This window comes from Trachemys scripta, chromosome 12, assembly GCF_013100865.1.
Source record: "Trachemys scripta elegans isolate TJP31775 chromosome 12, CAS_Tse_1.0, whole genome shotgun sequence".
NCBI classification, from domain to species: domain Eukaryota; kingdom Metazoa; phylum Chordata; order Testudines; family Emydidae; genus Trachemys; species Trachemys scripta.
In genome coordinates this window covers 39,319,813-39,333,616 of record NC_048309.1, presented here as the reverse complement: position 1 = coordinate 39,333,616, position 13,804 = coordinate 39,319,813, and the positions used below count along the sequence as shown (strand labels likewise).

Sequence of the window (13,804 nt, the reverse complement as noted above, 5' to 3'; positions counted from 1 at the left end):
GCTCTCAGGATCAGGTGAAAAGCCAACAGAGAGGATGATAGTGGGGGAGGGAAATGGAGGGGAAATAAGAGCAGGAGCTCACATCTATTAGTCTGTGATCATCACTGGTCCAGCGCTGATGGCCAGGCGTATCCACTGGTGACCTGTGGTCTGGTTATACAAGGGCTCATGAACAAAGGACAGAGTCTCTGGAGTTGAAGGAAAGGCCTGTCAGTCTGTCCCCTGGGAATCTCCCAAGAGTCTGTTCCCCAATTGAGCCCCCCATCTTTTTAAGGACCAAAAACGGGATTATGGTCAGACTACCCCATTGGCTTATTATATTGTCCAACAGTTAAGTATAGTTTCCAACAAACAAATTTTGGTTCCTCTTCAATGAAGTTATAATGCAGTCTTTAATTACACAACCATGTAGTACATTTTGCACGGGACCCCTGCCTTGTTTGCACAGGATGGACAGGACTCACTGAGTAAGCTGGTTTTCAGTATTTTGTTTTCTCCTCATCTTCAGTGTGTGGCCCCAGGCCTTATTCACAGCACACTGCTCTAACTTTGCTCCAAAGACAAAATTATTGATTTTTATCTTGGCATTTTCTATGTTGCTCATCAATACAGCACCTGATTGCTTTGTTAGAGAGCTGGCCAGGAACCAGCAAGTCCATTTCATGGGATAGGCTGTGATTTGAAAATTTGTTTTCATTCCAAATTGTAATCAAATTTCAAAATTTCCCTTGAAATGATTTTTTTTTAAATTTTGGTATCGGTTCAAACATTACATTTCAGCGAAATTGAAGCATTTTGTTCCATTTTCAATATTTTATTTTTACTTTATATCTTATTTTAGATTATTTTTATCTGACCTTTTTTATTTTATAAAATGACTCCTCATGCCAAATGTCAAGTCCAGCCTCCAAAGCATTGTCACACTAGAGCTTAAAATGAGCAGAACAGTATATTTTCCCCTGGCTTCATTCTTGGAAATGTCTCAAGTGTTTTGAGCTAGATACCTGGCCTAGAAAATAGCAATTGCAGTGGTTAAGGTCTGGTAAAGTTATAAGCAACAGAAAACAGGACTTTATAATGAGAAGTGTTAGGCAACATTAATAAGAGGCAGCCCCACCTAGAATAATGTCAATCAATACCCAAATGCCAAACAATATTTTGTGTACCCCAATGACTTTAACAGGGGGATGGATTGGGTGACCCTGCATACGAGTGTTCCAGAAAGGGTAATCATTAGTCCTTCTGAAATCTCATTTATCTTCCTTTTCGATGCAACTTGTAATTGATTAGGTGAGAGGGAGAGGGAGAAAGGAAAGGATGCTGTTAAATCTACAGTTCATACAGAAGACAGACCATCATTGATATCAAAGGAAGTAAAATGCAGGACAATTCAAGAGAGCCCAGCTTGGTGGTGCCCTGATCTTGACTAGATCTTGATCCTGTGGCATTCTACTACTATTTTTGGTGACAAATCTGAGGAACTGTCCCAGATTGAGGTGTCATCAGAGGAGGTTTTGGAACAAATTGATAAAGTAAACATCAATAAGTCACCAGGACCAGATGGATTCACCCAAGAGATCTGAAGGAACTCAAATGTGAAATTGCAGAACTACTAACTGTAGTCTGTAACCCATCATCTAAATCAGCTTCTCTACCAAATGACTGGAGGATAGCTAATGTGCTACCAATTATTTTTTTAAAGGCTTCAGACGCAATATTGACAATTGCAGGCTGGCAAGCCTAACTTCAGTACCGAACAAATTGGTTGAAACTATAGAAAAGAACAGAATGATCAGACACACAGATCAACATGATTGGTTGGGGAAGAGTCAACATAATTTTTGTAAAGGCTGATCATACCTCAGCAATCTACAAGAATTCTTTGAGGGTGGTCAACAAGCATGTGGACAAAGGGGATCCAGTGGACATAGATTTCAAAGTAGCAGCCATGTTAGTCTGTATCTGCAAAAAGAACAGGAGTACTTGTGGCACCTTAGAGACTAACAAATTTATTTCAGCATAAGCTTTCATGGGCTACAGCTCACTTCTTCAGATGTATAGAATGAAACACACAGACAAAAGATATTTATACATACAGAGAACATGAAAAGGTGGCAGTACACATACCAATTGTAAGAGGCCAATCAATTGAGATGAGGTATCAGTAGCAGCAGAAGAAAAAACTTTGAAGTGATAATTGAGATGACCCATAGAAGGTGTGAGGAGAACTTAACATGGGGAAAAAAAATTCAATTAGTGTAATGACCCAACCATTCCCAGTCTCTGTTTAGACCTAAGTTAATTGTGTCTAATTTGCATAGGAATTCGAGTTCAGCAGTCTCTCTTTGGAGTCTATTTTTGAAGTTTTTTTTGTTGCAAAACTGACACCTTCAAGTCTGTCACTGAGTGATTAGACAGGTTGAAGTGTTCTCCTACTGGTTTTTGAATGTTATGATTCCTGATGTCAGATTTGTGTCCATTTATTCTTTTGCGTAGAGACTGTCCAGTTTGGCCAATGTACATGGCAGAGGGACATTGCTGGCACATGATGGCATATATCACTTTGGTAGATGTGCAGGTGAATGAGCCCCTGATGGTGTGGCTGATGTGGTTAGGTCCTATGATGGTGTCACTTGAATAGGTATGTGGACAGAGCTGGCATCGGGCTTTGTTGAAAGGATAGGTTCCTGGGTTAGTGTTTTTGTTGTATGGTGTGCGGTTGCTGGTGAGTATTTGCTTAAGGTTGGGAGGCTGTCTGTAAACGAGGACTGGTCTGTCTCCCAAGATCTGTGAGAGTGAGGGATCATCTTTCAGAATAGGTTGTAGATCTTTGATGATTTGCTGGAGAGGTTTCAGTTGGGGGCTGAAGGCGGCGGCTAGTGGAGTTCTGTTATTTTCTTTGTTGGGCCTGTCCTGTAGTAGGTGGCTTCTGGGTACTCTTCTGGCTCTATCAATCTGTTTTTTCACTTCAGCAGGTGGGTATTGTAGTTTTAAGAATGCTTGATAGAGATCTTGTAGGTGTTTATCTCTGTCTGAGGGATTGGAGCAAATGCGGTTGTATCTTAGAGCTTGGCTGTAGACAATGGATAGTGTGGTGTGTCCTGGATGGAAGCTGGAGGCATGTAGGTAAGTATAGCAGTCAGTGGGTCTCCGGTATAGGGTGGTGTTTATGTGACCATCGTTTATTAGCACAGTAGTGTCTAGGAAATGGACCGCTTGTGTGGATTGGTCTAGGCTGAGGTTGATGGTGGGATGGAAATTGTTAAAATCATGGTGGAATTCATCAAGGGCTTCTTTTCCATGGGTCCAGATGATGAAGATATCATCAATGTAGCCCAAGTAGAGTAGGGGCGTTAGGGAATGAGAGCTAAGGAAGCGTTGTTCTAAGTCAGCCATAAAGATGTTGGCACACTGTGGGGCCATGCGGGTACCCATAGAAATGCCGCTGACTTGAAGGTATATATTATCCCCAAATGTGAAATAGTTGTGGGTGAGAACAAAGTCACAAAGTTCAGTCACCAGGTTTGCCGTGATGGTATCGGGAATGCTATTCCTGATGGCTTGTAGTCCATCTTTGTGTGGAATGTTGGTGTAGAGGGATTCTACATCCATAGTGGCCAGGAAGGTGTTTTCTGGAAGATCACCGATGGATTGTAGTTTCCTCAGGAAGTCAGTGGTGTCTCAAAGATAGATGGGACTGCTGGTAGTGTAGGGCCTGAGGAGAGAGTCCACATAGCCAGACAATCCTGCTGTTAAGGTGCCAATGCTTGAGATGATGGGGCGTCCAGGATTTCCAGGTTTATGGATCTTAGGTAGCAAATAGAATACACCTGGTCAGGGTTCTAGGCCTGTGTCTGTACAGATCTGTTCCTGTGCTTTCTCCGGGAGTTTCTTGAGTAGATGGTGTAGTTTCTTTTGGTAATCATCAGTGGGATCAGAGGATAATGGCTTGTAGAATGTGGAGTTAGAGAGATGTCTAGCAGCCTTTTGTTCATATTCCAACATATTCATGATGACTACAGCACCTCCTTTGTCAGCCTTTTTGATTATGATGTCAGAGTTGTTCCTGAGGCTGTTGATGGCGTTGTGTTTAGCACAGCTTAGGTTATGGGGCAAGTGATGCTGCTTTTCCACAATTTCAGCCTGTGCACGTTGACGGAAGTAATCTAGGTAGAAGTCAAGTCTGTTGTTTTGACCTTCAGGAGGAGTCCATGCAGAATCCTTCTTTTTCTAGTGTTGGTAGGAAGGATTCTGTGGGTTAGTATGCTGTTCAGAGGTGTGTTGGAAATATTCTTTGAGTCGGAGACGGTGAAAGTAGGATTCTAGGTCACCGCAGAACTGTATCATGTTCGTGGGTCTGGAAGGACAAAAGGAAAGGCACCAAAATAGGACAGATTCTTCTGCTGGGCTAAGAGAATAGCTGGAAAGATTAAGAATATTGTTGGGTGGGGCAAGGGAGCTACTGTTGTGGCTCCCTGTGACATGTAGCAGTTTAGACAGTTTAGTGTCCTTTTTCTTTTGTAGAGAAGCAAAGTTTGTGTTGTAAATGGCTTGCCTAGTTTTTGTAAAGTCTATCCCTTACCAAAATCTGCCTTCCTGAAATCCATTGTCTCTATTTTGCTGTTCTCCCTTCTACTCTTCCTTAGGATTGCAAACTCTATGATTTCATGATCACTTTCACCCAAGCTGCCTTCTACGTTCAAATTCTCAACGAGTTCCTCCCTATTTGTTAAAATCAAGTCTAGAACAGCTTCCCCCCAGTAGCTTTTTCAACCTTCTGAAATAAAAAGTCTGCAATGCAGTCCAAGAATTTGTTGGATAGTCTGTGCCCTGCTGTGTTATTTTCCCAACATATATCCGGATAGTTGAAGTCCCCCATCACCACCAAATCTTGGGCTTTGGATGATTTTGTTATTTGTTTAAAAAAAGCCTCATCCACCTCTTCCACCTGGTTAGGTGGTCTGTAGTAGACTCCTAGCATGACATCACCCTTGTTTTTTACCCCTTTTAGCCTAACCCAGAGACTCTCAACACTTCCATCTCCTATGTCCATCTCTAGCTCAGTCCAAGTGTGTACATTTTTAATATATAAGGCAACACCTCCTCCCTTTTCCCCCTGTCTATCCTTCCTGAGCAAGCTGTATCCATCCACACCAACGTTCCAATCATGTGTATTATCCTACCAAGTTTCAGTGATGCCAACAATGTCATTGTTGTATTTATTTATTAGCACTTCCAGTTCTTCCTGCTTATTACCCATACTTCTCGCATTTGTATATAGGCATCTAAGATACTGGTTTGATCTTTCCTCCCAGTTTTGTCCTGACACTCCTTTCTCTCTGCCAATATAGCCCACACTCCCTCTCATTTCCGACCCATCTCCCAGGTCTCCATGTTCCCCACTTACCTGCGGGCTTTGCTCACCTGTCCCCGTCGAACCTAGTTTAAAGCCCTCCTCACTAGGTTAGCCAGTCTGTGTCCAAATAGAGTCTTTCCTCTCCTCGAAACGTGAACGCCATCTCTGCCTAGCAGTCCTTCCTCGAATAGCATCCTGTGTTCTAGGAAGCCAAAGCCCTCCTGGCAACACCATCTTCGCAGCCAGGCATTCACCTCCATGATGCATCTGTCTCTGCCCGGGTCCCTACCTTTGACAGGAAGAGTCAAAGAGAATACCACCTAGACATAGAGTTACAAAGAAACTTTGGAAAACTAGACGACTCGGCAACAAAATGACAGATGAAATTCAATGTTGATAAACGCAAAGTAATGCACACTGGAAAACATAATCGCTACTATACATATAAAATGATTGGGTTTAAATTAGCTGTTACCAATCAAAAGAGATCTTGGAGTCATTGTGGATAGTTCTCTGAAAACATCCACTCAATGTGCAGTGGTAGTCAAAAAAGCGAACAGAATGTTGGGAATCCTTAGGGAAAAGATAGATAATAAGACAGAAAATATCATATTGTCTCTATATAAATCCATGGCACACCCACATCTTGAATACTGCATGCAAATTTGGTCTCTCCATCTCAAAAAAGACATATTGGAACTGGAAAAGTTTCAGAAAAGGGCAACACAAATGATTAGGGTATGGAACAGCTTCAGCATGAGGAGAGATTAATAAAACTGGGATTTTTAAGCTTGGAAGAGATGACTAAGGGGGGATATGATAGAGGTCTATAAAATCATGACTACTGTGGAGAAAGCAAAGGAGGAAGTATTATTTACTCCTTTTCTCATATCACAAGAACTAGGGATCACCCAATGAAATTCATAGGCAGCAGGTTTAAAACAGACAAAAGGAAGTATTTTTTCACACAACGCACAGTAAACCTGTGGAACTCTTTGTTGGAGGATGTTGTGAAGGCGAAGACTATAACAGGGTTCAAAAAGGAACTGGATATGTTCCTGGAGGATAGGTTCATCAATGGTTATTAGCCAGGAGGGGCACGGATGGTGTCCCTAGCCTGTGTTTGCCAGAAGCAGGGGAATGGGTGACAGGTATGGATCACTTAGAATCATAGAATCATAGAATATCAGGGTTGGAAGGGACCTCAGGAGGTCATCTAGTCCAACCCTCTGCTCAAAGCAGGACCAATCCCCAACTAAAACATCCCAGCCAGGGCTTTATCATGCCTGATCTTAAAAACCTCTATGGAAGGAAATTCCACCACCTCCTTAGGTAACCCCTTCCAGTGCTTCAGTGCCCTGCTAGTGAAAAAGATTTTCCAAATATCCAACCTAAACCTCCCCCCAACTTGAGACCATTACTCCTTGTTCTGTCATCTGCTACCACTGAGAACAGTCTAGATCCATCCTCTTTGGAACCCCCTTTCAGGTAGTAGAAAGCCGCTATCAAATCCCCCCCCTTGCTCTTCTCTTCTGCAGACTAAATAATCCCAGTTCCCTCAGCCTCTCCTCATAAGTCATGTGCTCCAACCCCCTAATCATTTTTTTATCATCCTCTGGACTCTTCCCAATTTTTCCACATCTTTCTTGTAGTGTGGGGCCGAAAACTGGACACAGTACTCCAGATGTTGCCTCAGCAATGACAAATACAGGGGAATGATCATGTCCCTGGATCTGCTGGCAATTCTCCTACTTATACAGCCCAAAATGCTGTTAGCTTTCTTGGCAACAAGGGCACACCGTTGACTCATATTCAGTGTCTCATCCACTGTAACCCCTAAGTCATTTCCTGCAGAACTGCTGACTAGCCACTCGGTCCATAGTCTGTAGCAGTGTATGGGATTCTTCCATCCTAAGTGCAGAACTCTGCATTTGTCCTTGTTGAACCTCATCAGATTTCTTTTGGCCCAATCCTTTAATTTGTCTCACTCACACTGGAGGATAGGTATAAGATACAGAGGATCTACCACTCCTCCCAGTTTAGTGTCATCTGCAAACTTGCTGAGCGTGCAATCCATACCATCCTCCAGATCATTAATGAAGATATTGAACAAAACCATCCCCAGGACCGACCCTTGGGGCACTCCACTTGATACCGGCTGCCAACTAGACATGGAGCCATTGATCACTACCCGTTGAGCCCGATGATCAGCCAGCTTTCTGTCCACCTTCATTCATCCATTCATCCAAACCAAACTTCTTTAATTTGATGGCAAGAATATTGTGGGAGACCATATCAAAAGCTTTGCTAAAGTCAAGGAATAACACGTCCACTGCTTTCCTCTCATCCACAGATCCAGTTATCTCGTCATAGAAGGCAATTAGGTTAGGCAGGCATGACTTGCCCTTGGTGAATCCATGCTGACTGTTCCTGATCACTTTCCTCTCCTCTAAGTGTTTCATAATTGATTCTTAAGGACCTGCTCCATGATTTTTCCAGGGACTGAGGTGAGGCTGACTGACCTGCAGTTCCCCAGATTCTCCTTCTTCCCTTTTTTAAAGATGGGCACTAAATTATCTTTTTTCCAGTCATCCGGGACCTCCCCCGATCGCCATGAGTTTTCAAAGATAATGGCCAATGGCTCTGCAATCACATCCACCAACTCCTTTAGCACCCTCAGATGCAGTCCATCCGGCCCCATGGACTTGTGCATGTCCTGCTTTTCAAAATAGTCCTGAACCACTTCTTTCTCCACAGAGGGCTGATCACCTCCTCCCCATATGGTGCTGCCCAGTGCAGTAGTCTGTGAGCTGACCTTGTTTGTGAAGACAGAGGCAAAAAAAGCATTGAATATATTAGTTTTTTCCACATCCTCTGTCACTTGGTTGCCTCCCCCATTCAGTAAGTGGCCCACACTTTCCCTGACCTTCTTCTTATTGCTATCATACCTTTAGAAACCCTTCTTGTTATTCTTAACATCCCTTGCTAGTTGTGACTCCATTTGTGATTTGGCCTTTCTGATTTCACTCCTGCATGCCTGAGCAATATTTTTAAACTCCTCCCTGGTCATTTGTCCAAACTTCCACTTCTTTTAAGCATCTTTTTTGTTTTTAAAATGAGTAAGGATTTAACTGTTAAGGCAAGCTGTTCGCCTACCATATTTACTATTCTTTCTACACATCAGGATGGTTTGTTCCTGGAACCTCAATAAGGATTCTTTAAAATACAGCCAGCTGTCCTGAACTCTTTCCCCCCTCATGTTGTTCTCCCTGGTGATCCTGTCCATCAGTTCCCTGAAGGAGTCAAAGTCTGCTTTACGAAGTCCAGGGTCCATATTCTGCTGCTCTCCTTTCTTCCTTTTGTCAGGATCTTGAACTTGACCATCTCATGGTCACTGCCTCCTAGGCTCCCATCCACTTTTGCTTCCCCTACTAATTCTTCCCTGTTTGAGAGCAGCAGGTCAAGAAGAGCTCTGCCCCTAGTTGGTTCCTCCAGCCCTTGCATCAGGAAATTGTCTCCTATACTTTCCAAAAACTTCCTGGATTGTCTGTGCACAGCTTTATTGCTCTCCCAGCAGATTTCAGGGTGATTGAAGTCCCCCATGAGAACCAGGGCCTGTGATCTAGTAACTTCTGTTAGTTGCTGGAAGAATGCCTCATCCACCTGGTCTGGTGATCTATAGCAGACTTGCTGATTACCTTTTCTGTTCATTCCCTCTGGGGCACCTGGCATTGGTCACTGTAGGAAGATAGGATACTGGGCTAGATGGACCTTTGGTCTGACCCAGTATGGACATTCTTCTGTTCTTATGTACTACTGATCTTACTGCTATTAAGAGCACTGTGCAGTATTGCTACATTTTTAAATAGTGGAATCATATGGTGTAGTGATTAGGGTGGGTGGCTTGGAATCAGGACTTCTTGGTTCTATTCCCAGCTCTGGACTCAGCATATAATCCAATGATTATGGGAGGGTCTGGGCAGTATCAGGACTCTTGAGTTCAAATCCCCCTCTGGGAGAGCAGTGGGGTCATGGGGTACTATAGGTTATAGAAGTGAGAAAGCCGCCTGGGACCTTTTTCTTCTGTTTTGGGTAGATAATGTTGAGTCGTGGCTAGAACAGCTGACTGGGATTCAGGATTTGTCCTGCGTTTTGTTCCTGATTCTACAGCTCAGTCATTGTATAGCCATGAGTGAGCTCGTTCGCCTCGGTGGTAGATGCTACTCCCATTTGCAGCAGTGTAAACACAAAGTAATTCCACTGCTTTCAGTGACATTACCCGAGATTTACATTGAGGTATCTGACAGCAGATTCTAGCTCTCTGGTCTGCATTTTCCCCTCTATGAAATGCAGATAAGATTCACCTAACTTTATACTTCTTTGAGTGGAAGGTTTACAACCCCCTACAAAGCAGTTGGTGCTTACTCTGTTTTCCTTCAGCTTGGTGTAAATCAGCAGTGATCTCATTCCGTCAATGGCCCTGACTATCCTCTCATTCTGCCCAGTGTAAATCCGGACTAACTCCACTGGAGTCAATGTATCCTGCCCTCCCCTTCCCATATTACACCAATCTGCACAAGCCAAGGGTCTGACTCGTGTGAATTAAGGTAGTTTTCACAAAAGGAGAGTTATTTTACTGATGTAATCCTGACCATTACACTTCTCCTTCCCTCCAGAGGCAGCACATGATTTTCTGAAAAAGAAAATGTCCAACTGCACCACCTTGACCCAGTTCCTTCTCCTGGGATTCTCTGACATTTGGGAGCTGCAGATTTTGCATTTTGTGGTGTTCCTGGTGATTTACCTGGCAGCCCTGATGGGGAACCTTCTCATCATCACAGCCGTAGCTCTCGATCACCATCTGCACACCCCCATGTACTTCTTTCTGGTGAACCTGTCCATTATAGACCTTGGCTCGATCTCTGTCACCATCCCCAAATCCATGGTCACTTCCCTAATCAACTCCAGCTCAATTTCCTATGCTGGATGTGTCACCCAAGTCTTTTTCCTCATCTTCTTGATGGGAGCAGATTTTTCCCTTCTCACCATCATGGCGTACGACCGATACGTCGCCATCTGCCAACCACTGCACTACGATAGTGTGATGAACAGAAGAGCTTGTGTCCAAATGGCAGTCAGTGCCTGGATCGGTGGAATTCTTTACTCTGCACTGCACACCGGGAATACATTTGCAGTAACTTTCTGTGGAGATAACATGGTGGATCAGTTCTTCTGTGAAATCCCCCAGCTCCTCAAACTTGCCTGCTCTGACTTATACCTCAGTGAAATTGGGGCTCTCATTTTTAGTGCATGCATAGTCTTAAGTTGTTTTGTTTTTATAATTGTGTCATATGTTCAGATCTTCAACACAGTGCTGAGAATCCCCTCTGAGCAGGGACGGCATAAAGCCTTCTCCACCTGCCTTCCTCACCTCATTGTGGTCTCCTTGTTTGTTTGCACTGGCATCTTTGCCTACCTGAAACCCACCTCCAGCTCAGCATCAGGCCTGGACCTCGTGGTGGCTGTTTTCTATTCTGTAATGCCTCCAGTGATGAATCCGGTCATCTACAGCATGAGGAACAAGGATATCAAATCTTCATTGAGGAGACTGAGTAGGGGGAGGTTATTCACCAAGAATTATTTTTCTGTCTTTCTCGAATAAATACTCTTTGAGTTTGTGTTTCCCAGTCCATGCCATTTATTTCCATGACAACACAGTTTATGCAGAAGTGGGCCAGATTCTGCTGTCAGTTGCCCCCAGTGCAAATCCAGATTAATTCCACTGATGTCAATGTACTTGGGCTGGTTTACATCAGCAGAAGATCTGATCCAATCCTGGAGTTAAGCTGTTGTGCATTTCATTGGAGGGAAGAATCAGCCTTTCATTCTGTGCCCAAGCAATGCCTATTAAATTGTGTTGCCACTTACACCTGTTCCATGGACAGTAGAAGGCAAGGATGGGAGCTTCTTTCCCTTGTGTGTATAAATGAAGGTCAAAGGGACCATCATGATCATCTAATCTGACCTCCTGCACATTGCAGGTCACAAAACGTGAACCACCCACTCCTGTAATAGACGCTTAGCCTGCGGCTGAATTACTGACATCCTCAAATCATGGTGTAAACATTTCTAATTACAGAGATTTAACCCTTTACATTAGTTTAAACCTACAAGTGACTCATATATCATGCTGCAGAGGAAGCTGAAAATCCCCTAGGGTCTCTGCCAATCTGACTCCAAAGATGGTGATCAGTTAGACATTGAGCATGTTGGCAAGACCCACCAGGCAGATACCTGGAAAAGAATTATCTGTAGTAACTCAGACACTTCCCCAGCTAGTGTCCCGTCTCCAGAACTTGGGGATTTTTGCTACTGGTAGTTGCCGATGGGCCACATACCATATGTTGTGGTCAAAGACACCCACACAGTGATTTTAGTTCAAGGACTCAAGCCTGAGGCCAGTTTATTGACATACATATCAGTGCACTCGGGTGCAGTCCGAAGACTGACACACTGAGGACCGCTCGCAGGCGGGTTTTTATTTCATTAAACTGCAAGCAAAGTACAAACAATACGTCATGAGTTAAGAAATTGGGGTTGGGGTCAGCCCCCCCCTCCACCCGGTACCCTCCTCATTATTTCCCAAGAGCTGGGTGTTTATTTGGGTAGAGGGGCATTTGGTGGTTTTCCCCAGGGATGGTACTTGGCACCAGTTTGAGTACATTTCTCGGCAAGGCACATGTTATTTTCTGGGGGTTTTCGGTGAAGGGTTAAGGGGGGTTTATCAGGGGACGCTAAAAGAAGATCTATGATTGGCTAATTTTGCAGATAGCTGGAATCACAGGAGAAGTTGGCATTTGCAAAAGCAATTTCTTCATACAAGCGGTTATTATATTTCATAAACTTGTGGTTATTAGGTTGCCAAGGCCTTTACCACTGTTACTTCCTCCCCCCCTCCTCTGGCCATTACCCTTGACTGAGTTTGGCAGAGAACCATGTTGTTCAGTCTTGCTCAGGCTTAGGCCTGTACTACTTTTTGTAAAGGCAGTCAGCATAACAGTCCTCTGTTAGAGGGTTTATTTCGGGCCCTTCAGATTCACAGCTTTGGCTATTAAAAAGAAGGCCCCCTTGTTCTATTTCCCCACACATAGTAGGCGGTTTCATCATGCCATCCCCTCCATAAGCATATCAAGCTCAGTCTTGAAGCCAGTTAGCTTTTTTTGCCCCCACTGCTCGCCTTGGAAGGCTGTTCCACATGGCATTAAAGAAGTCAGACTGGCATAAAACTGGCATATGTGAGAAAATAATGAGACCTTAACATTTAGGGCTAGATCCTTAGCAAACCAGTGTAGTTCTATTCACTTTGATAGTGCTTAACCAATTTCCTGCCTATGGGGATCTGGATTACTAATTTCAATGGACATACATCCATTTACATCTAACGTTGATAGAAGCTACGTAGGTGTTGAACACAGGGCCTGTAGATTTTCAAGCAGGATCTCGTACTACCTATGCTACAAGCACTAAGTGAACTAGTACAGAGAGAACAGCAGACTCATAAGCTGCTGTACAAGCTCTGACCACTAGAGGGGGAAAAGGAGCCACACTGTGTTAGTCTGGGTTATGTGCATTTTCTGGAGTGTTAGGATCTGAGTGACCGTGTGTACCTGAAAATAAACTGCAATAACAATGACATGGGATTAGTGGGAACGTCTGGCATCCAGGATGTGTCAGGTGAATTGAGTTCAGATAAAGCATCCGCACAGAGTCACATGTACAAATGCCACCCACCGGTCTTTGTGTTTTACAAATCCCTTCTGCGACCCATCACCAGAGCCCATAAGTCTGTCACAGCCCTACCAAGGAGCCTGCCTGTTTAGATCAAGCTGCAGGGTCTCCCACCCTTATGTCTGAAGGTCCCTGGTGCAACCACAAGGTACCAGCCAAGACGGTGACCATCATATAAGTGCAACAGGGGCCCTATTTCTATATTTATCATAGAATCTTAGAATCGTAGGACTAGTCCAGTCCCCTGCACATATGGCAGGGCTAAGTATTATCTAGACCATCCCAGATCGGTGTTTCTCTAACCTGCTCTTAAAAATCTCCAATGATGGAGATTCCATAACCTCCCTAAGCAATTTATTCCAGTGCTTAACCACCATGACAGTTAAGAGGTTTTCCCTACTGTCCAAGCTAAACCGCCCTTTCTGCAATTTAAAACCATTGATTCTTGTCCTATCCTCAGAGATTAAGGAGAATACATTTTCTCCCTCCTCCTTGTAAATATATTTTATGTACTTGGAAACTGCTATCATGTCCCTGTGACACTCTGTGCTCCAAAACAGTGCCCTGGCACCCCCATATTTTCCATGGTGATATGACTATGGTAGGTTTTGTACAAAATATGCCTTGTGAGGTATCATTTCAAAAAACTGAATATCAATA

At 43.8% G+C, this 13,804-nt stretch overlaps 1 protein-coding gene across 1 annotated transcript; it reads left to right on the top strand.

The window, feature by feature from the left end:
- The first annotated feature begins 10,061 nt into the window (after positions 1-10,061).
- On the top strand, positions 10,062-11,018 carry LOC117885446 (olfactory receptor 14A16-like). Its single transcript, XM_034786752.1, has one exon. The coding sequence runs from the start codon at positions 10,062-10,064 to the stop codon at positions 11,016-11,018; it is 957 nt and encodes a 318-aa protein (XP_034642643.1).
- Positions 11,019-13,804: the final 2,786 nt, after the last annotated feature.